At 25.2% G+C, this 24,376-nt stretch overlaps 2 protein-coding genes across 2 annotated transcripts; both read left to right on the top strand.

The window, feature by feature from the left end:
• The first annotated feature begins 55 nt into the window (after positions 1-55).
• Positions 56-4,417, top strand: LOC145844617 (uncharacterized). Its single transcript, XM_082952013.1, has 3 exons — positions 56-103; positions 1,711-1,868; positions 4,086-4,417. The coding sequence occupies exons 2-3, from the start codon at positions 1,711-1,713 to the stop codon at positions 4,375-4,377; spliced, it is 450 nt and encodes a 149-aa protein (XP_082808139.1). The 5' UTR covers positions 56-103; the 3' UTR covers positions 4,378-4,417.
• An 8,691-nt stretch (positions 4,418-13,108) lies between these two features.
• On the top strand, positions 13,109-16,042 carry LOC145844814 (uncharacterized). Its single transcript, XM_082952234.1, has 7 exons — positions 13,109-13,568; positions 13,852-14,082; positions 14,301-14,417; positions 14,814-14,930; positions 15,090-15,200; positions 15,358-15,484; positions 15,747-16,042. The coding sequence occupies exons 1-7, from the start codon at positions 13,109-13,111 to the stop codon at positions 16,000-16,002; spliced, it is 1,419 nt and encodes a 472-aa protein (XP_082808360.1). The 3' UTR covers positions 16,003-16,042.
• The last annotated feature ends 8,334 nt before the right edge of the window (positions 16,043-24,376 follow it).

Raw genomic sequence — 24,376 nt, 5'->3', positions numbered from 1 at the left:
TATTTTCACTATGGTTTTCCATTTATACTTTTTGTCTAATCTTATAATATTTACAGGTTTATTTAAAAAGTCTTTTAGAGATACCAAATAGAGAAGAGGAAAAGTAAGTCTTTTTGTAACTAATTGTTTAATACTATTCAAATGTGTTCTGTTGAAATGTTAATTTTAATAGAAATAAGTATTATGATGTGACAAAAATAAGTTTCTATGCAATTAAGATGAAAGGTAGTCAAGTTACAGAAACACATTGAGACGTTAAAACATTGTTTACTAAATTAATTAAAAAAAAAGAGTCAAAAAGTTTGCTAGATTTTTATAAACCCTCATTTAATAAGCCTGCATGATTTTAAACTTTGGTTCATTATAAAGTAAATATATATCTAGCCCTTACTTTATACAAATTTTATAAGTTTTGAAGAACTTTACAACATAATCGATTAACTTATAAGTTGATACTATGTTGGTAAAAATTTATTAAAAGTTAATAAATTTGTGAACAAAAATGACCAAAAGTGTCATAAATTCAAATAATTACCTTTATGTTTATTAAATTTATTTTATTTTAATTCAAATTAAATATAAATAAACATTTTTATATTCGAAGAGTACTTAAACTGAATTTTTAAAATAACTTGATATTATTGTCGTATGCTAGAACATACTTATCTTTATCAAAATATAGCAATCATTTTGTTTTGATATGAAAGCTTTTTTAAACTATTGTTTTATTTAAGAAGTATTTGTTGAGTTTGTTTTTCTATTTATTGTAACCGATACACTAATTAGAAAGAATAATATGTAGACGTACGACAAAAATTTAAGGTAAAATTGAAGCTAAAATTTGATAGAAAAGATAATATTAAAAATATATAACAGAATACATTTCATTTTCTTTAAATGTATTTTAGTACTTTCGTAGTAAGGCTCATCAGAAATAGTCTCTTACTGAATTGGAATGAATACAAATTGAAATAAAATCATACTGAAGTTTAAAGTTTTAAGATATAAAATGACGTAATAATCAAATGTTAAAAATTAAATAAGTGCTAATGCTAAACAAATTTGGTATACTAATAAAACTCGTTAGAATTAAAACAATCTAAATAAAAATTATGATTTAAAACTATACTTAAAAATAAAATTCAACAAAAAAATTTTTAAGTATAGTTTTAAATTTAAAATTTTAATCGCTTGTTTATTTAGCTTGTTTTAATTCTAACGAATTTTATTAGTATACCAAATTTGTTTAGCATTAGCACTTATTTAATTTTCAACATTTGATTATTACGTCATTTTATATCTTAAAACTTTAAACTTAAGTATGATTTTATTTCAATTTGTTATCATTCCAATTCAGTAAGAGACTATTTCTGATGAGCCTTACTACGAAAGTACTAAAATAAATTTAAAGAAAATGAAATGTATTCTGTTATATATTTTTAATAAGTTATGCACCGGAAAAAAGCTGTTCAAAAGATAATATGTAAAACATTTATATGTAAAATGGAAAGAGAAATTACTAAATACATAATAATTAAAATCGAAATTTTTTGCACCAGTATTTTTTACATTACCAACAATGCTTCACTGTATTCAACATTGCATTCAGTATATGTTGGAAAACTAAATTTTAAATATTTTCGCCTTGGTTTAGTACCTGCAAAATACAATTGTTAACATGTTAATTATGAATAAAATATTTATCTACAGATGAGTTCAAATAACAAGTCAAACTGCACGAATGATGCTAAGAATATGGAGCTGAAAAAAAAAGCAAATATGGAGCTGGAAAAGCAAGCGATCCTGGAAATAAAAAGAGATGCTGCTAGAGGCAGAGAAAGGAGTAAAACGATGGGCACTATGGGATGGTTGGTATTTTTTGTACATTTTTACTTAAATATGTTTTTTAAACGTGTTTGAGTCATTTTTAAATTGTTGTTGCAGTTATTTTAAATATTTTTATTTTACAATATGTTTTGTCAATTTATTGCTCACATTCTTTTTTATGAAATATTTCTTATTTTTAAAGCGTAAATGTGTTTACCAAACTTGTTTGCAATGCAGCAAATTTTCTGCCTTAAAAAATATTTCAAAATTTTTAAAAGTTGTTAATCGGAGCAGAAATCATAAAATAAAACAAAACATTTATTACATTATTATGATTTACACAGTTATACTTTAAAACGTTTAATTTAAATACTTTTCCAGGGTTGCCACAAGGTCAAGAAAGTCAGGAAAAGTCAGGAAAAACTAAAAATAATGACAAAAGTCAGGAAATAATGGGGGTTTTGAAAAATGTCAGGAAAAGTCAAGAAATTTGAAAAAATGTCAGATTTTGTTTGTTTAGTTTACAAAATTCGTTATTTTCTAAAGCCATCAAATGGTTAAAAATTGATTGTAAATCCTCAAAATTTTCCTTTTTAATTTACAAAATTACTTATTTTCCAATGCCTTCATCTGGTAAAAATTAGTAAAATATCCTTTATAAAACTGCAAAGTTTTTCTATTAATGTATATTAGACAGATAACCTACTTGAACTAGCAGTTTTTGTATGCTTTTTAGTATTGATGATCTGTGGCAAGGACACTTCCATAGTGAAACTGAACTGTATAAACAAAAGTTTATCTTGCAGAATTTTAGAATTAAAGTGTTTTTTGTTTAAGTAAAAAAATAAGTTCTTTATAATAAAGCTCAAGTTTAGTATTTTATGTAACAAGGGTGTGTGTATGCTTTATCTCTTCATAATTTTTCAAAGTTGTTTAAATTTGAAAAATAAGTTATAAGAGAGGTATATTCCATGGTTAAGTTTACTTATTTGTAATTTTTTTTAGAATAAGTATAATTTTTTAAAATAAATAAGAGTAGATTATTTGTTATAAATTTTATACTAAATGATAAAAGGAAATACAAGATTGAAAGCTTTATATACTTTCAAGTGTTTGCATATGTATTTTAGAATAAGTTTAAATTAAGAATTGGAATTAAAAAAGTCAGGAAATTTTTCTCAGCTTGATCTGTGGCAACCCTACTTTTCTGTATCATGCACTTTTACGTTGCTCAAAATTTTAGCTAGAATTTAGTCTTGTCTTATCTAAGTTCCAAGCTATCAGACGCTAAACATAATTCAAAGCAATTCTCGAGATATAAAGGTACAAAACTAAAATGACGAAAAAAAACTATTTGACTAAAAATATATCTTTTCATTCATGTTTTAACTTTTTTTAAAAATTTTTACAGTAAGTCCATTGCTAATATCCATATCTCTAGATATTTATTCATAATATTTTAAACGTAGGAAGTTTTTAATTTTTTGTTAATTATTACTAAAAGAACACGACTCTTAATTTGTTATTACTTATCTAAAACTTTTATTTGAACTTTTTTATAACTTTCAAAAAGTTTATGTAAGGAATGCTTCCTGAAAGTTTGAGGAATCTAGTTTACAAAACTTAGGAAGAAATAAATTTTTAAACTTAAAGAAATTAATTTATAAATAGTTTGCAACCCATACGTTTGAATAAAAATCTAAACCCATCTGTTTGAATACAAGAAAATTTAAATAAAAATTATTACATCTTTAAAATTAAATAAAGCTTTAATATGTTTAAAAGATTTCTTTTACTTTAAGCTTTTTTTACAATTCTTAAATAAAATACCTAACTTTTCTAAACTCTTAACAACAAAATAGAATTGCTCATTTGAAAAAAAAAAGTTTTTTAGTCCAACACTATGGTCTAATAAATTTAATCTAAGATCTTAGTCGAGTTTTAAAAAATTCTAAGAGCACAAAGAGTGTATAATTTCTTAAACTCTACAAGTATATGTTTCTAAACAAACAGTCGCTGATAAATTGAATAAGATTGCTTGTACTATATTATCTATTTAATTACAGTTATAATGTTCAAGTGTAATAAAAATAAAATACATTAGTGAAAATGTGTGTGCTCTCTCTCAAAGTTTTTTCTGAAAGCATGCAAAATAAATAATGTTTTAAAGTTTTTTTGAAATTGCTTTTTGAGTTTTTAAACTTGTAATTGCAACTACTTTTTATGAATGGAAAATTCTAATGAATGATTTTTTTCAGGCAAAAACCTAAAATAAGCTCCATCAACAAACGTTTTCTCATAAACACACTCAATAGTGCCCGGATGTCAGAAACAAAAATAAATAAAGATTCAAGAAATAAAGAAAAAAGAAATAAAGATCCAAGAAATAAAGAAGGCTCATCTTTTGCGTTGAGGAGCCTGCAAAGAACTTCTTTACATTCCAAACACAGAAAAAGAAACTTTAAAGACAAAAAAGAAACAATAAAAGAAGGACGGAAAGATAAAAATGATTATTATAGTTCCTCAAAAACTAGCACTAGTAAAAAATAAAAATTTAAGCTTTAAGTTTAAGATTTATATTTTTCATATAGAGCCCTTTTTTTAATCATAGAAAATTATTTAATATTTTTATTTTTTGAACTTTTTTAATGTCTAGGAAAATAAAAAAATATCATTAACTAATTTTGTTGAGTCGGAATGAAAACAAATTATTTAGCTTAGTTTTGCATTGAATTTTTAATAACTTTTAAAACTAAATAAATGCTTATTATCCAAGTCTTTTTTAGTTTAAGTTTTTTTTACTAAGTCTGTTTTTTGAAATACTTCAAAATTATTTACGCTTTCTCATAATAAATTTCACCATATAATATATTAAAACGTTTTATTAAATATTTTTATTAAATTTCAAAGAAAAAACTTACGTTGAAAAAAGTAAAAATCTTTTTTCGAAGTTTAATATAGAAGTGTAGCTTAACTATTAAAAAAAAATCGAAACTTCCACTTCTAATTTTCACTAAAAGTTAATATCAGCATTAAAAAAAGTTTGTACTTTCAACACTTATGAAGAAGTCAGAAATCACGCTCTTAATCAACATCTTATCAAATCTTTTCAAAACTTCATCCAACGATATCTTCAAAAAATTACTTGATATTAAAATGTTTGACCTCGCTATTTCAGAATAAAAGAAATGTTCGAATAAAGGATTTAAAAAAAGAAGGCACTATAGCTTTTCGAGGCCGTTTTTGGCTATCAAACACAATATTAAAAAAAAACATGATATTTTAAGAAGCCTAACAGTTCAAAAAGTTTTTAAGGTAGAGGATTTTATGTTAACACTTTTCTGCACCCACTACTAAATATACCACGCGTCGCTACTGATTAGCAGTATATATACTTAAATAAAGTAACATAATAATTAAAAAGTAAAAGGCCAGTCACCAGCCAGGATCGGCTATGCGTAATTGTGCATAGAGAATAAAAATATATGATAATAATGAACTGAAAATAGTACAGTGATGCAATAGATAAAACAAACAGATAAATAAAAATACAAATGCATGAAAATAAATAAAATTCATTCTGCTTGTCATTTTATTATCTTCGGTAATATGTTCTTTTTCCCTTTCTTTCAATCTTTTTTGCACAGTAAATCTCCATTTTGGCGCGGTCATTTGCAAGAAACTCTGAAACAACGCTCTAAATATATGTCTTAAGACTTGGTGCACGAAGAACCTTACGGTTATCGATTCGCACACCACGGATGCCTTTTAGCGCCTTGTCCGGGAATCATCAGTTCTTGTATTCAAGCTTTCTAGGTCGCTCTTGCATATGTCCTTGTAACTTTTGACGACCTCGGTTGCGTTTGTCAACGACTATCTCGTCATACAACAGAGACTTTGTATATAACTTTTTAGTACTACATATATTGTACAAAAATCTAAGACAACATTCATTCAAAAACATCTTTTATTAAAGAAAACAACAAATAAAATCAATTTCGGCTAACGCTTTTCAATTACTTTTGTTAGCAACTAATTTTAAGATTAAATTTTGAGTAAATAAATAGTTAGAGGTCACATCAGAAAAAATCAATTAACACTAATTAGCATAATTGAGCAAAAATTAATTAGACATTCACAATTCATAAATACATATATAAAACAGTTGACCAGTAATTTAACTAAGATAAGCAACAATAAAAAAATTAAAAAAACAAACACTAAAATAAGCGACAAAATTCAAATAAAATTAATCTATAACAACTTATAAAGATTAGATTTATAAACGTATTGTTGCTTACACAAATTAGGTTTGCATGTTTTTATAAATAAAGATTCTAAAACACTTAGGTGATAATCATTACGAGCTTTACTTATAATTGAAAAGTTACTATCACTATAGTTCTTTGCACAATCTGAATTGTTTAATAAGTGTTCGGCAATCGCTGATGATCTACTAGATGGTTTTTTTAAACCAGTGCCTATCCATCTTCTGAGGGAATTAAAAACGTGTTGGTCCCTTCTTATATGGAATCTCAATGAGAACAAATATTGATCTAAAATTTATTAGATAATATGCCCTTAAGTACAAACAATTTTACTCAACTTTTTAAATGAGTAAACTTAATTTAAACATTTTACGCTGTCAAACACAGTCTTATAAGTTAGATTTAATATGAATTGTTTGAAAAATTTACTTAACCTAGTATAGTGCTTATTCACATTTTTGGACTTCACTTATCCGGATAGTTTCAGTCCAGAAGAAAATTCTGAAAATCTTAAATATTAAGCACAAACATTTTTGATAGTTAAATAAATTCTAAGTGAAAAAAATGTCGGTATATTAGTTCTTTTGTGTTTGATTTTTAACTCAAGCTATATTATAAAAGTTGTTATTTTTAACACTTTTTGTTTAAGATGAGGTGCAAGATAAATATTTTAAAATTTATTTATAAATTATATAAATTTAAAAAACTCAACATATCAAGTTTTCGAAATAGACAAGTCATCAAAAAAAAAAAAAAAAACGAGTTGCACAAACATTGAAAACAAACTAGAAGTTTGTAAAATGGTAAAAAAACAATGTGCCAAAATCTTTTATAATTGAGCAGTTTAGCATAGGCAGATCGACTTTGTACGACAATTTAAAAAGTGAAAAAAAGTGAAGAAAAGTTTTAACCCTGAAAAAGAAGAGCTGAGCTTTTATTATTTATTTTGCATTGCATAATATACAGCAGTTGTATTATTTTGTGAAAAATAAGAATTTATGCACTTATCCGGAAAAATGATTATCCGGACATAATTAAAGTAAATAATCTCGTCAAGCATGTCCGGATAAAGGAATAAGCACTGTACTATTGTTATCCACAATTAAATTTTTTCTAACAGCAAGGCTACTTTGTTGAAAAAATCAAATTTTGTTTCAATTTTTTCTTTATTTTCAAATAAACTTTTGAAAATAACTTAAAAGACTTTTACAACTGTTTAAAAAAGATCTTAAGTTATCAGGAAAATAATTATACACTAACTTACATTTTATCTTATTTGAAATTCGATTATTTTTCAAAGCTTGTAACCATTGTAACACTTTTAATTGTTAAAATGTAATCGAACTTATCATATCTTGATATACAAGACACAAATAGATGTTTAGGATAACACATTTTAATATTTTGTTAGTGTTCAACCATTTTAAAAATTCAATTGTAATTTTTAATAATATTTTAAACTGTGTTTAAAAACTATAGTTTTATAGACAAGAATACTTAAACTTAAAATTCAACAAGCTTTAAAGTATCTCAGTGGTTAAAAAATGTTGTTCTATAAAATGAAATCTATAAAATAAGCTTCCTTTATGTCTAGTATTTAAATAATTTTTTTTTTCGATTTAAGCTTAGAAAGTTTTATCTAAGAACCTTAATATAGTTTGAACTAAATGCATTGTTTATCAATTTAAACAAAATATTCGATAAAAATAAAAGTCAACGAAAAAAAAATGCTGCATCTAAATAAAAAGATGATTAAGTTTTTTATTGATTTGTTAGAAATTTCTTTAGCTGTAAGCCTATTTTCTTGGTGTTTTGTTATGATTAAAATATTACTATTATTATCTACAATTTTTTGATTTGTAAAAAGTACGTTAAAAAAAAGTAATTATTCATGTAACCTACAAAGTATATTATAATAAACTATTTAGTAAAATAAAAATACAATTGTTCAAAACTTATAGATCAAAACATATAGCTCTAATTTCAACTAAATTAATCCAATAAAGTTTAACAGAAGTCATCATATAAAAGTAAACATCATTAGCATTAAAAGAAAATCGTACATCCAACACTCTTTTGTAAACTAGATTCGTAGAGAATTACCAATATCATATCAAAACGATTAATATTTTAATTAACGCTATCGTTAAGTGATATCTTGGATTGTAAAAAAATAACCTTGCTTAAAACTTAGAGGTGTTAAAGTAGACAAAAATCGTTGTATAAAAATGGTTTGAAAGTCACAGTTGGGCAAGACTACTGCTGCTAAACAAGGTTAGCATTTTGTAGGTATTAACTTTATAGAAGCTAGTAAAAGTGGATATAAATACCTTTTAGAACTTTACACAAGCCTTCAAAATCGTCTATCATAGATTTGTAAAAGTTAATGCAGATCATGAAGTCTATAGTAAGAAAGTTAACAAAGCTACATTCATTTTTGTCAATGTCATATCTCATTAATGTGACGAAAAAAATATTGATGCTTATATTACCAATTAATACAGTTAACTTATTTTTAGTAATTGAAATCACGAGCGTGAACTTGGCTTGAATGGATTTTTTTGTAATTTTTTTTTAACCAAACTTTAAAACCAATTATTTTCAAATTCTTTTATGCTAATTTGAATTTTTTTTTAATTTTAAAGAACGTTCTTTGCTTAGCTTTTCACAATAATTTCCATTGACTTTTGTATTGGGGCCCCTTTAAAAAATTTGAGTTTTTTTTTATGTTTATTAGTTTTACTAGTTTTTCTCCAAAAATAATAATTAAAAAAAAAAATTAACATACTTATTAAACTAAGTTTAAACTTGTAATTATTTTTTTTATAATTTTTTTTTATACCATAAGCCTAAATAAACTTTTCAGAAAAATTCCAATTTCGCACGATTTTCGATTTTTAGATTTACAGACTTTTATGCAAACATATATATTTTTTAATAATTTTTATTTTTAACAGACTTGTATAGTTAAGTTTCATGGTGTAATTATATTTTTTTCTTAATTAACTATTGTTTTTAGAATATATGACCCATACAAGTTTTACTTAAACTCTTAGCACTTGAGCAAGAAATTCCTCAAATAGCTTTGCTAAGAATTCAGGTAAAACTTGTATAGGTCATATATTTAAAAACAATAATTAATTAGGAAAAAATATAATTACATCATGAAACTTAACTATACAGGTCTGTAAAAAAAAAGTTTTTGCATAAAAGTCTGTAAACCTAAAAATCGAAAATCGTGCAAAATTGGAATTTTTCTGAAACATTTATTTAGGCTTATGGTATAAAAAATAAAATTGGAAAAAAAATAATTATAAGTTAAAAATTAGTTTAATAACTATGTTAAATAAAAAATTGAAAAAAAAAAATTTGGAGAAAAACTTGTAAAACTAAAATCATATAAAAAAAATCAAAACTTTTAAAGGGGTCCCACTACAAAAGTCAAACCCCAATTCGATGGAAACTATGGTGAAAAGCAAAGCAAAGAACGTTCTTTAGAGTAAAAAAAAGGTGCCAAGTTAGCGTAAAAGAATTTGAAAATAGCTGGTTTTAGAGTTTGGTAAAAAAAAAATTACAAAAAAAGCCATTCAAGCCAAATTCACGCTCGTATTGAAATCAGCTTGAAAGAAAAAATTAAATTTTACAATTATGATTTTAAAATTTTATTAAATAGATTATTACATATTGTTAGCAAGTTTGTCTAACTAGTAAAAAATAAATCTTTAACAACAAGATTAAAACAAAAACTTATATTATTTTAAAGTAACTGATTTGAGATTAATTTTTTAATTAACTTCATCTATATTATTTATAAGCTTCAAAGCACTAAGTAGTTGGTAGCTTTGCGCAGGTTTTGATTTTATAAAACCGTAGTTTTTGTGCAGATGATGATAACAACAGTATGATAACTATTAATCGTTATTTAAAAAATCATCAGTCATACTTTAATAACCGACTCTTTTGTTTTATAAATTTAGTGTTTAGTTAACCTAATCAATATTTTCTTATTTTCAAAACCACGAAAAAACCCATTTAATGTAAATCTTAATACTTAAACTTTAAAGATAAGAGTATTGAAAAAATATCTACAAAACTTTTACTTTTGTCTTCTGAATTTAACTTATCAAGAAACTCACTACAAAAGTAAAAACTCTCATGAAAAATATACCTATAAAAGTTACAACATTTGTAAATTTTAATCCTCTACATAAAGTCATTTTGTAAACAAACTACACTCGTAAAGTTACCCGTTAAAAAGTAAGTCGATTAATTCAGATTTGTCCTTAAGTCATCTTTAATTTTTTTTAACGAATAATTTGCACACATATTCATAGCATCAGTACTGAATGTCTTACATCCTCATTGAGTCTGTTTTTAACTTTATTTTTGGAAAGAAAAAACCTTGTTAAACTTACTATTTAAAGATAACATGCTAAATTTATATTTTTTTTAACTTTATTCAATAACTAAACATATTCTATTGATTTTTTTTAAACATAATTTAAAACAGTTGTTATTTCTACATATCAAAATTTAGGTAAGAGTAAAATTATACGTATGTTATTTAAAAATTACAATTATAGAAAGTAGTCAGTCTTATTTGAGAAATATTTGTTCTATTTTTATTAATTTAATAAATATTTATATGGTAAAAACCATAAAAAACTGTCTAGATTTTTCATGAAAAGAAAATTTTAACAATTTTTCGTTTTTTTATATATTTGTTAATATAAGTTTAATGTCATTAAAATTGTAGAATTTTAATAAAGTAAATTACTAGAGCAAAAAATATTTATCGAAAAAGTATAAGTTACAAAACTAAATAACAGTAAAACTGATAAAAATAATAAACAACAATTAGTAAATAAAACTTCGTTTAAATTTATGATGAATAAATTATAAACACAAAACAAATTAATCAAAACATATTAAAAGATAACAAAACAATCTGAGTATATAACAATAGTATAAGTATCATGTTAAAATGTATAATAACCAGAAGACTAAAAAAAATAAATACTGAAAAAATTAAGTAACATTTTTTTGAATGAAAGAGAGTTTACACATTTAAAAACAATAAAAAAGTCAAATTTACTTAATTAAAAAAGGATATTATTCAACAAATTTGACGTTCGTCAAGACCAGTAGGCATCAAGTTTTAAAGTTTGCGAACAGTGATTACTAGAAAGAGTAATATGTAGTTTTAAAAAAACCTCAAAAAATACCAACATTAAGTTTTTATTGTGTTCGTTACTATTATTATTAGTTTATTAAAACTACATAAAAATTAATAAAAAAGTTTAATAAATGAATTTAATTAAATATTTAACTAAAAAAATTCCCTACTTATAAATTTTTTATCCTATTTTTCATAAAAATAAATCAAATCAGTGTTCAAAAGAGTTTAAGAAAATGATTATTATATTGTATTATAAGTAGACTTTTATGTTAAACTTAAAAATAAATATACTAAAGTATCGTACAAAAATTTTATTTAATGTATAAACATAGTTCATGTATAAACGTAATAAAATTATTACTTACATCTTCAGCGAAATTTCTACCATAGTAGTTGTAGGCAATGTACTGCCTGCAGGCTGGATTCAACCAACAACAAATTTTTTAGCTTTAAAACGTCTTATGGAAATCTAAAAGTTTTTTGTTCTTATTAACACATATCTTTTAAGGTAAAATTATTTTTTTTATTACCAAGCAGTGTATTTTATTTGTAATCAGCGGGCTAGATTACTAGAATAATTTTTTTTGAAGAAAACTATTTACGGGTAGTAGGATTCAGAAAAGTTACTATAAAGTTTAAAGCAAAAGTGTAATTAAGTTAACAATCATTGGTACTAAAAAACCAATTAAGTCTGTTTTAAAATATGTTTTCTTCGAAAAATCTTTTTCTAGTAAATCTGAACCGCTGACGTTTTAGTATTAACTTTAAAGTAGTACAAAACTATCTTCAATACTACTAGACATTATTCAGAGAATAAAACGGATTTTTGTATAAGAATGAGCGATTGCAGACATTAAAACCATCGAAAGCAAAGTTTCGCATTATAAAAAGCTTCATAAATTTTTAACGTCGAACCATAAGAAAACCGCAAAAGTTCTTATCTGATTATTTTAATTTTTTAAAACAATGATCTTTTAAAACATTATAAATTTATTTTTTTTAAGTGTAGTAGCAGTAAAATTGTTTGTATTAAAATTTAAAGAAGTGTTTGGTTGAACTTAAAATTGAAACGTATTAAATAATATAATTTCTAAACTTAAGTAGAATAAGCATGCATGAATAAGGATAGAAACTAAAAAATATCTTAAGTATCCCATCTGCTAACAAAATGATTTTCTATTATGAAAGTTTGTAAATTGTATTAGTTTTTGAAAACTTAATGTAAAGCTAGTTTTACAATAATGTATTTATTTAGATTGATATCAAATTTAGAATTCTCTCTGTTAGAATTGTTCAATTCTTCCTTTTTACTCTGCATAACAAAAAAAAAAAGTAAAATAAGAACTGAAGTTTTAAAAAAACTTATTTTAGTCCAAATTTTTATATAAATATATTTTTTTTCAAAGAAGATAAGTCAGTTCGTCAAGAGTTGAATTATCTTTAAAAATTACATACTCTTTTTAACTTCAAATAGACTTGTGCATTTTTCATCTGTTTTCCTTTTATATCGTTATAACCCATTTGAAAATATGCTACATAATTGTTTATCTGATAATTGGCGTTATAATTTGTCTAGACGTCTTCGACCGTAAAACAATTAAAACCACAAAAAAATTTGCATCCAATATTATTTACGATAAAAATAAGCTTTTGATAAACAACACCGATCAGCTTAATCTACTTATCTGATACTACGATGGTATAAGCCACAACAATCTTAACAAGGAGGAAAATTGATATGCAATGATTAAGAGATCATAAAATAGAAAAAATATATTTTTTATTATAAAAGCTTGTTGTTTACAACTTTAGTGTAAAACATTAGCAACAGGAAATGGCAGCGTTTAAAGCAGCTTTACTTTTCATTGTTTTTTGTGCTTTCTACTGCGCCAATGGCCAGCACAATTGTCTCGCAACGTGCAGAACTGTCTGCGACGGCCAAGTCCCTGACGACCCCAGCAACCTCTCAAGAGGCAAGAAGGGGCCAAAGGGAGAAAAGGGGAACACCGGAATGCCCGGACAGAAAGGAGAAACGAACAAACACGTGGTTTCGAAGCACGCTAGCAAGCTTGAACGGCTTGAAACAACTGTTGGTCGGCAGTCCGCCTTGATAGAGGAAAACTCCTTGCTTATTGAAGACCATCAGAGAATAGTTGACCAGCAGTCTATGTTAATTGAAAAACAATCTCTGTTGTTGAGAAAGAGCTCTTTAGCCGTGGAAAACCAGTCCTTGCTAATTAAACACCAGTCTGATGTGTTGAAGAAAAACTCTGCTTTAATTGACGAACTTTCGAGTAAGTTGCTCATATAGCATTTACTTTGACAGTTTTAAAATTTTAAAAACTTATAAACTGATTTGTTATAGTTAAATTTTAAGTGAATTTTAGTTTTAACGGCTGATATAAAATAAATTTTTATTTATGTTAAATAAAAATTTGTATTATACAAATAAATGAAAAACTTATAAAAGTTGTAAATTTTATCTGTACTTATAGTATTTTTAAAGTGTATCAAATTTTTTATATTATAAAACGGCATATTTGTCACAACACCTAGTTATATATTATTAACTTCAAGGCTGCGAAGTAGCACCGATAGAAAACTCGTCAAACAACGTCACTTCAATGTTACGTCCCACAAACTCTTCGTCAGCATTGTTACGTCACAACAAAACAACTTTATTACGTCACGGCGACGCGGTAGAGTATCGATGCGATGCTGGATACATTCCGACAGGTGCGGCCGTTAGGCGGTGCCAGAGAGGCAAACTCAACCCGTATCTTTCAATTGAACCTTTTAGCTGCGTTGGTTAGTTTCATAGTGTACATTATGTTTGCGTAAACTGCATAAGTTTTTTATACAGAACATACCTTTATTTAATTTATGGCATTATAAGTATTATCGAAATTCTAAAATGTTGTTTTTATCCTATTGTAAAGTGTTTAATAAAACAAATTCGATTTTAGTACTTAAATTGATTTGTAAAACACATTTGATTCAATTAATTTTTATTTATCGATATTCAGAGGTTTGTTCTCAGACGCCATGCGAAAACAATGGAAAGTGCAAATCAAATCTTGATGTTGAAGACTATTATACTTGCTTATGTGATTTGCCATTCTTTGGTAAAAGTTGTGAAAAAGGTTTAATAAATATGCAAAAATAAAAAAGTTTCATAGTAATAAATTTAACTTATAAAAACATTTATTGAAAATGTATTTCGAATATTTTTTAAACAAAACTTCATTAATCTTAAACTTTCATTTTATAAATTTAAATCAAACTTTAAAAGATACTCTATGTTTCATCAAACTTTTTTTTTATGTGTTGGTATTTCGCATTTGTTTGTATAGTGTAAGAATAAACAATTTGATTACTATGCTGAAAAATTTACAAGCTTTTATGTTTAGATATGTTAGCAATTATTAGTGTTTAAAAATTAGACTTGTATATAGAGTAGTTAATTTGATTTATGTATTATAAAGTTTTTTTGTAATTACTCTGCAATATTTTTGAAAACTAAATTATTCTTAACACAGAGCACTGTAAGGACACTGATCCTTGTTTGAACGGTGGAAGTTGTCAATCAATAGCAGGTGGAACCGGATATAAATGCACTTGTATGCCTCGATTCTATGGGGATAATTGTCAATTTGGTAAGTGCCAAACCGGACTTAGCTATTTTAGAACATAACTTTCAATTAAATTATAAACTTAATTTCCTATAATTAAATAGTCCAAAACAAGTTTAATGTACAAAAAATATTTTCATGCAAAAAATATTTAAGTAACTTTTTTTTTTGAAATTCTATTAGAATATTGCAAAGACACTAATCCATGTTTAAATGGAGGAACTTGCTCTACAAATGACGAATTGTACGAGTGTCTTTGTCTTTATGGTTATGGAGGAACTAATTGCGAAATAGGTTTGAATTTTTTATTTATCTTAAAAACAAAAACTTTTTATCCTTGTTTACCATTTAAGAGGTTCTAAGTTTCACCATTCTTCTTGAGTCGTACTGTATAAAATATGTTAATAATCTACACTAGTACGCTAAATAATAAAACAAAAAAATTAAATAGACAATTGCTTTCGATTTGAGATTCCGTCATCTACTGGAAATTATTACGACGCAAAAAACATTTGTATTAATCTCGGTGGTGAAATAGTATCAAGGTTACTAGGAAACGATGGGTTGAACTATCACAGGTAAATCTTCAAACTGTTCAAATATGGCACTATAAGTTTTATAGCTACTGTTAGTTACTTGATTACCTACTATAAATTAAAGGTTTTGATGCTTATACAAAAATTAAAGGTTTTTTTAAAATGGATCAAACGCTTTTAAACAGTAAGTTGAATTTAAAAATACTAAACAAGTTACACATAAAATAAATTCAGACTATAATTCTGAGAAAGTTAAAACAAATAAGAGTTGTAATGTAACAATAGATTAAATAAACTTTAACAGTGAAATATGGAGAGTTGTGAACAGTGTAAACTATGATTTTTGGATCGGCATCAGTGATGGTGAGTCTGAAGGCACTTGGAAGTTCACCAACGGAGAGCCGGCTACAAACTTCATATTTTCATGGCGTCATGGTGAACCTAACAACAATGGCGATCAAGATTGTGCTTATTTTATGAGAAGATCAAGGAATTTAGACGATGTAAGTTGTTCAGCTCATTATCAAGTCTTGTGCCAACTACCTAACAACAGGTGTTAAGTATCTCATCATAAGCAGAGACTTTAATAAATATGCAAAGTGCTACTTTAAAAACATAATTTAAATAATCAAAGTTTTTTTTAAATTAAAAAATATTAATTTTATTTTTGTGTACTAAGTTTTCTTGTGTTTAAATGCAAAAAAGAAACTTGTGTTTTTTGAAAAAATCTTATACCTTTACGTTTTCATTTTTAATTCAGTTTTTCTTTTGTTTTAATCGCTTAGGTTTTGATTTCATAAACTAAAGTTTCTCAATAAACAATAATAGTGTTAACACCTTAATACTTTTTGTTTTAGTTAGTTTGTTGAAAAAATGTTGTAGCGTGTTTTATTTTCTTTAAAAAAAAGTCATTCTGAAATTTCTAAGCTTTGTATTTTTTAATAAAAAACTAATACTAAAAAAAATATTGAACTTAGTGATTTCAAATAGCATGGTTTCTTTACATTTCTTCAAAATAAACTTTGACAACAGTTAAAATTTAACTCCATAAGTGTTGATAGTTTATAAACAATAGGTTTAATTATTTCACTCCAAACTTAGTATTAAAGGTTGCTAAATACTTTTGTATAATTTTATCTGGAAATAAAACTCTAAAATTCAAATACAAATCGCTTTTATAAAGGCTTTAACACTTCATTATTTTTAACATGTTCCATAACTATTATCTATAAACTTATTTAGTTAAAACAAAACGCTACTTAAACTTTACTTTAAATATTTTTTTTTCAGCATTTAAATGTTAATAAAAAATCTTAATAAACAAATCCAAAATATTAAATATATTTAGGTAAAACAACTTAAAAATAACTTTATAGAACAAATCTAGAAACTTGAAAACTTATAGTTAAATCTTAGTTTTTATAGTAATCTATCTACTTACTAATTTATTTACTTAAAATTTTTGATCATAGTATTGAATTCCATTCTAAAAACTAAGATTTAAGTGCTCTGTGTAGATTTTTTAAATTTCATGTAGTTTGTGTACCTAATAAATTTCACTGTTTTATTTTTATCAAGAATTCAGAATACTTTTTATACCTAGTAAAGTTGTTAATGTTTAGACTTTAGATAATAAATAAAAGTTTCTGTATCTAGCATAACAATATAAAATATTGTCATACTAGTTTTGAAATTGAATTTAAAGTTTGTCGACAATTTTGTTTAAATAAAATTTGTCTAAAACAATTGATTAATGTTAAAAATCTGCTTTAATATGAGCTAGGTGTTTTTATGTATAAATGTAAACATTTACTTTTACCAATTAGTTTTAAATAATATTTAAAAAATCTAAAAAACGTAGTTAAACTACACTTTCAGCAAGTTTTCTCAAAAAATACTTTTACTAACTAAGTTATATTAGACATGGACATAAATCTCTAGCATATAAGGATTAAGGACAGTAAACTGTGGACTAACATACCTAATATCCCAAAATATCATGACTATTTTGTTAGGTACCAGGTTTATGTGAGAGACTTGACAATAAAAAAACAATAAAATGGATTATATAATAAAGTGTAAAAAGGTTTTACTAAAACTATCATTGTTTGAACATGAAATCCCTCATAAAAGAAATATAAAGGATTTAATGTTCAAATAATGAAAATTTCGGTAAAACGTACATGGGTCATGTCTTACATAAAAAAAGTTTAGATAAAAAAAAAGCGTTAACCATTTAAAATAGTCATAATTAAGTGTATTAAAATAAGTTAACATGTTTTTATTAGTTTATTTTTTCTTAAGTGACCGTTAGAAAATTGAAGGTTTTTGAAATAATCGGGAATATTTGTATATATCATTAAAATATTATGATTTTAGAAAAAAAAAAACCTTGAGAACACAGCAAACTACGAATAATAAATCTTTTTTTACATATTTTGGCTAAAATATCCGTTAGAGTTAAAATTAAAAAAAAAAGTTCTATGGGGCCCCACTCAAAAATTCAACCCGAATCTAATTAAAAAAAAAAATTCGTTCTCTAGAATTAAAAAAAAATCTAAGTTAGCAATAAAGATAAGGAAAATAATTAGATCTTAAGTTAAGAAATTTTTAAAAAATTGCAAAAAACTCTAATCGAGCTAAGTTAACGCTCGTTTATAATAAATGCTTATTATGCCTACTAAATAGTCATAAGTATTAATGAATAGGCTATGTTTTTTATTTGTCTACATTTTTGTTATGTAATGGTGTTTAAAATTGATCTTTGTTAGACAGCTTAGTCATTAAAATAATTGCAGTTTTGATGAATTAAAATGTGTTAGCTACTTTTTATAGCATAACTTAAACATGCACAATTAAAAAATACCAATGTACTTAAAATTTTAAAGCTTAAAGTTACTACCGAAATTTGAATACAAAACACAGACACTAGCTGTCCCTTATGTAAGGTAACTATTGCCTTTCAAATTTACATATGTGTGTATTTACAAACAATGTGGATACAATATAGGCTTTTTATGTTTGTTTTAAATGCAAATGTAAACATGTATTTATATTACATAGAAAAAAAAAGTTGTAAAAGAAAAATTCTTATTGGTATTCATCGTTATTTTTTTCCTTATAAAACTTTAGTTTGAAATTAAACTTTAATGTTGTAGCTACTAGTAGATTATTAAAGTAAAATTCTAATTATGTAACAGTGTAAAAAACTTTTTTTCAATATTTAAAAAGTTGCTGAATCTTTCTTAAAAAACTGCATTATAATCCAGTAATATTACAAGTATCATAAATAAAGAAACAATTACATATCTTTAAAAGTTCGATTAATTTACTATACTAAACTAAGAACAATGGTTTCGAAATAAAACTGCGTGTTGTAAAAAATTCAGACTAGCTTGAAATTGGCTTGTAAGAGCAAACCGTCTTTGTGAAATATTTATAAAAAGTCTTTAAATAAAGTTTTAAAGGAACTGAACTTTCAAACATCACAAAAAATTAAAGAAACATTTTAGGTGTATTTCAAATATTAGCCTTCGAATCAATAAAACTGTAATTTCAAAAGACACATGAGTTAAAAGGTTAAATATATTTTTTTATCCCACTGTAATTTGTTTATTATTTAAAAGTAAGATCACAATAGGTTAAGATTTAGTTAACTACTTTAGATCTAATAGAAAAAAAATGTTATTTTTACATGTTTGATGTAATTTATTTTAGTTGTCTGATACTAAGATCGTTTTCTGCTCAGTAAACTACAATCGAAGTAATTTTTATGACCAATACTAAAAAAAAAATGTATTTTGTACATATAATAAAAATCTAACTTTTCCGTTTAATGTTAGAAAAAACTAGTAGTTGTACTTAAAACGTAGTAGTGGTAAAACTACTATATTTATTTGACAACTCTGCATCTTAACTAACTAAATAAAAATAGTAGAATAAACATACGCAAGTGAAAAACAACTATATATTTGAGTATAAGTGTTTGTATAGCTTAAGTTTGCTTTTTTTAAAGAATGTTTAAGATTTTGAGTGATACAAAAAGACAAATCCAAAAAAAACTTTGTTTAAAAAATTGTTTTAGCGAATAAGATCAACTTTTTCAGGACTAAATGAAATTTCAGCCTGTATTTCACCAAACTTTTCTGCAAACAGTTTTCTTTTTTCATCATTATCGTTTTCTGAGACGCTAATTTCTACATCATTTTGATTTCTTTTTATCTCAACGCGCTCTGCGATTGTATCTAGAACTTTCTGTAGAAAAAAAAGCAAATAAAATATTAAATGACGAAAATGAATTCGTTCATACCCGTATGTTTTTGCAACAGCACGTATTTTTTTGTTAAAACATTTTTTTACACAATATTACAAAGTTAAAGACTAAAAGTATTGTAAAGTATGATATTTTAGTATGAAGCTTACATACTTACAAGTCGTAATTTCAATAAACAAAAGCATTTGCAATTATTGAAATTTCCGTCTTACTATTATATTTTTCAATTAAATGTAAACTTGTTTGTTGAGTATTGTGTTAAACTTGATGAGGTTGTGCAATCTTTCAAACTCGTCAGTTTCGTAAACCAAATCGAACGTTGCGTAAGGCGTGTCTTCTGAAAATATCAGGAAGTCTCCTTCCTTGTCCCCAGGTTGTCTCGGCACTCCTGAATAAAGTAAGAATAAAAAGTGCTGTTAGCGCGTAAACTTATAAAAACTTATCCTCTTTTGCATTGATCATTATTACTCATTATGTTGCTCGAATTGCGCACTGTAACTAACAGTAAATTTAGTTTTATGCAGCAATGAGTTTTGTATTATTAATTACCAGTTACAAACTAGATAATTAGTTCAGTAAAACCTAAATCTGTAAATACTTCTTTAAATACAAACCAGGTTTGATGAACTTTCTATAGGTGACGTTGCACAAACAAAAGTGTATGACAACCGGGCAATAAGGATTGCTCTCATCTTTGAACATGTACATTTCCTTCAAACCTTCCCTTTCGTATACAGACGTGTCAATTGGTGGAAATGGAAGGTTGTGCAGTTTTGCCCATTTTTCCGCCAATAAAAGGTCCTGAGTTGAAATGTATTGTGAAAAAAATATATTTTAGTTATTACCATCGAAAAGACATAGAAGTTTTATTAAAAGTTTCAAAATTTTAACTTAATAAAAAAAAAAAATTTTAAGGATTGTATTTAAAACCTAATCGTAGTTTAGAAAACAAGTTTATTGTATTTTATTGACATAAAGTCAAAGTTACTTATTTTGTTACTTTTGATGTGATCATTTGGTGACTTTTGTAAAAATTCTAGAAGTAATTTAATGAACACAGTAATAAATTACAAAAAAATAACTTAATCACAAAAAGTTTAATTAGCAAGCTCTTTGAACAAACTTATTGTTTATTGTTATAAAAATGATTTAAAATAGTACTTTTGTTATAAACTTCATTTTTAAACGTGATTCATTAATTTTAACTATCATAAACAAACAAACTTCGAAAGGCATCATATCGTGTTTGTCCCTCCAGCTGAAATCGAAGGAAATTATGACGTCACACCGACGTTCGGGCCTGAGCACGAGCGGGTAGGGAGTGTTGAAGGCGAGTCCCGCGTCGATCAGCATCACTGTCTTCTTCTTGCTGCTGATCGTTTCGTCCATCCTGCTGAATTCCTTCTCACCTGTTTCAAAAGTTTTGAGCTTACTGAAAAAATGACGTTGTACAAGTTTGCTGGAACGGCGGTTACAGTTTTTGTTTGTAAAACCTTTACTGTTAGTTTCAAATGGAGTTGAATGAGTGTTGCACTGCGTTTGACTTTCAATAAATGAGTTTGATTGAAAACTAAACTTTTTTATTAAAAGCACTAAAAACATCTTAATAAATCTTTTATAATTATAAAATACTAAGCTTACTTTTTTTGTTTTCAAAAAAAGGTTTGTTACAGATTGTATTATATAGTAATTTTCATATTGTAACACATTAAGATACATTACAAATGCAAACCTATTTAGCTTCAATAGAAACTATGACAATCAAAGTTAAAAAAAAATAGTAGAGTCGTCTCTCACGCTATCTAAAAAACATTAATTTTTACCGTTTTTATTTAAATGAAGTATTCAATAAATTCTACTTAATTATTATCTTGCTTAGGAAAGACTTTAAATTACTTCAATTCTAACGCAAGCAGTTCATTTGGTTTTTTTTTTCAAGCTTTGTTATGAAAGTTTTAACATCAAAAGTTAAAGTTTTAATTTTGTATCAGTTCTTAATCAAAAGACAATAGTTGTTAATTAAACCTTCCTTATCAGTTGAATCTGGCATGAGAGGGCAGGAACAAGACGTTTCTAAACCTCTCATAAAGTTCAGTATTTTCCCTGCTCTAAACTCTCTGCCCTGTTTGTAGAAGTATAGAATTATAAAAGAAATCTGTATCTAGTTTATACAACAAGTTTATCTTTTTAAAGTTAAAAGTTACTTTTACAAAGCTTTAAATAAAAATCTTAAAGCAAAAAGTGATTTATTTATATTTATTAACGTAGACATACTGCGAACATTTTTGAATTTAGCAAAGAATGTAAAATTTTGTCCTTGGTACTCAAATTATTTTGGATTTTAGCTTCTTCTTTATCAAATTTCAAGTTTTTATATTTGTCTTTTTCAGTCTTTTGAGGCGTAAACCACCATAAGATCCAGTTTATAGTCTTTATAAGCGTCTGCCTTTTAAAATATTTTAGATTAACAATTTAAGTTTAACTTAAACTTGAAGTTAAGGGCATAGGGAGGGTTCACCTTATTTTTTACAAGTTAGTTTTATTTGTAGAGTTTAATCTGAGTTATAACAAGTTTATAACCGCTTAAGACATTTCAAAGTAACTTTTGAGAAATAAGCGATCAAAGTCGGTGTTGCACAACAGGTTCCTAATGGAAGTCGCAAACTAAAGACGCAAAAAAAGACTATTTCACTAAAACTCTATCTTCTCCTTCATTTTTTAACCAATCTTCTTCAAGTTTTCGTAGTAAGTCTATACTAGTATTTAAATCGGTTTAATGCTGAAATTTTTTTGTAAAAAAATATATATATTAAAAAAAACACCTATTATTTCTTTTTTATATCTTAAATTTTTATTTTTTAATGTTTTAAAATCGCAACAGTCAAAGTCTTTTAAACTACAAAAGAAATGTTACCTAAACATTTTAGGTCTCTGCCTCAAAAAAAGAAGGAGAATATTGGTTTTTAGTAAATTTTAAATTTTTGAAAAATTTGACAGCAAAAAAACTACGATTTATACATTTATGTTAGAAACGTTTTACAAAATGTCTTTATCTTATATAAGAACTAATTTTTTTATAACCTATAAAAACTAGCTTGTAGTTTATACTTTAAGCTTTCATGTTAACGCCAATGTTATTTTTTGTAAAAAGTAATGTTGGAACACCCTATGCCTTTAATGCAACAATAAGTTAAAATATTTAGACTTGTTTACAAAATAGTTCACATTAATTTTATAGTAGACCTGTTATTTTCATTTACTTGCATTTTATTCAAAAGTTTTACAAATCCACACTAGCTTACACTACCATATTAAACCATATTCCTTAGGATTATTTTTTATATCTGTGGCCTGATCGGCCGTTTTGTTTTCTTCTGCTACACGAGAGTTTGTTACGTCATAATCGGAGAGCACTTGTTTAATTTCTTGATTTTCTAAATTGCCATAATTGCTATCATCATCACTGTTTAGGTCGTCTGTAAAAAGCAGATAGGAAAAGTATAAACTGAATTTTTATGTTATAAATTGTAGAGCTTTGTAAAAGGTAAGTAAACATATAAAAATTTATAGTTATAAAAAATCATTAATTGAACGTTGAAATATCGAAACCCGCTAGTTAATACATATACAAACTAAAGTAATTAAATAGAAATACCTTAAGTTAACATTTTAATAAATCAAAAAAAAAGTTATGTATATAAAGAAGATTAAATTTAGTAGTTTTATTTGTGCACATTTGTATTTTGTAACCCAGAACATTGTTTTGTAACTTAGGTTTATTTTTATAAGTTAAATGTCTTTTACAGCCATTGTATTTTTAAGAATTAATATGTGCAGGTATAATATTTGTTTTGTTAACTTTTACAGTCTAGTCATTGCATTTACAAACAAAAAAACATACTTTACTAACTTTTTTTTTGTAGTTTTTGAAACTTTAAAATCTACCAAACTAGTACTTTATTTGTAGAAATTAGATTTAAAAACAAATTAATATCAATTTTATTTAATGTGGATACTTTTTTATGAATAACTAAAAACTAGAATTATTATACTATCAAGTTACTTAATTACAAGATATACGTACCGTAAACTACACAACTTACTTGATTTAAGATAAAATTGCAGTTTTATATCAGATACTTTTTAAATTACATTTTTTATTTTAACATTTTTAAAGTCGTTTCTCATGGGTTTTTAGCTATATTCTGTATAAGCTAAGTAAAAACATTTTCATAAAAATGTTATTTCTTTATCGTGAAAAAAACGTTCATCATATGTAATGTAAAGTTATAATTATTTTAAGTAGAAAAAAAAAAAGGTTTCTGCTTGAACTTAAAGGTAACTGCAATAACAATTAAAACAATTGTTCTGTGTGCGTTTACAGGGCAATTAGAAATAGCAGTTTAATAAATTATCTTATAAACTACATAAATATATTTGTATTAACCTAAGTTTTTAAAATTCAAATTTCGATGCGTATGCTGTTTATTTTCCTCATACGCTCTCGGAATAACAAATAACTTAAACATATGAAAATTTGATTTTAGTATAAGATTTCAAAAAAATCTTTAGAAAAATCTCAATAGTAGTTCTTTATTTATAAAAAGTTTAACCCTTATTTATAAAGTCACACAAAAAAGTTTAGTAACTTTAAAAAAAAA

The sequence above is a fragment of the Thalia democratica genome, chromosome 9 (assembly GCF_965202585.1).
Source record: "Thalia democratica chromosome 9, ktThaDemo2.hap1.1, whole genome shotgun sequence".
Lineage (NCBI taxonomy): Eukaryota > Metazoa > Chordata > Thaliacea > Salpida > Salpidae > Thalia > Thalia democratica.
Note: the sequence above shows the minus strand (reverse complement) of the source record. Positions and strands in the feature narration are given on the sequence as shown.

Excerpts from the sequence above, each read along its gene's own strand:
- LOC145844617 (XM_082952013.1), top strand. The coding sequence starts at position 1,711 with ATGAGTTCAAATAACAAGTCAAACTGCACGAATGATGCTAAGAATATG. Across the intron at positions 1,869-4,085 it reads ACGATGGGCACTATGGGATG|GCAAAAACCTAAAATAAGCT; the intron begins GTTGGTATTTTT and ends GATTTTTTTCAG.
- LOC145844814 (XM_082952234.1), top strand. The coding sequence starts at position 13,109 with ATGGCAGCGTTTAAAGCAGCTTTACTTTTCATTGTTTTTTGTGCTTTC. Across the intron at positions 14,083-14,300 it reads TGAACCTTTTAGCTGCGTTG|AGGTTTGTTCTCAGACGCCA; the intron begins GTTAGTTTCATA and ends ATCGATATTCAG. Across the intron at positions 14,418-14,813 it reads TGGTAAAAGTTGTGAAAAAG|AGCACTGTAAGGACACTGAT; the intron begins GTTTAATAAATA and ends TTCTTAACACAG.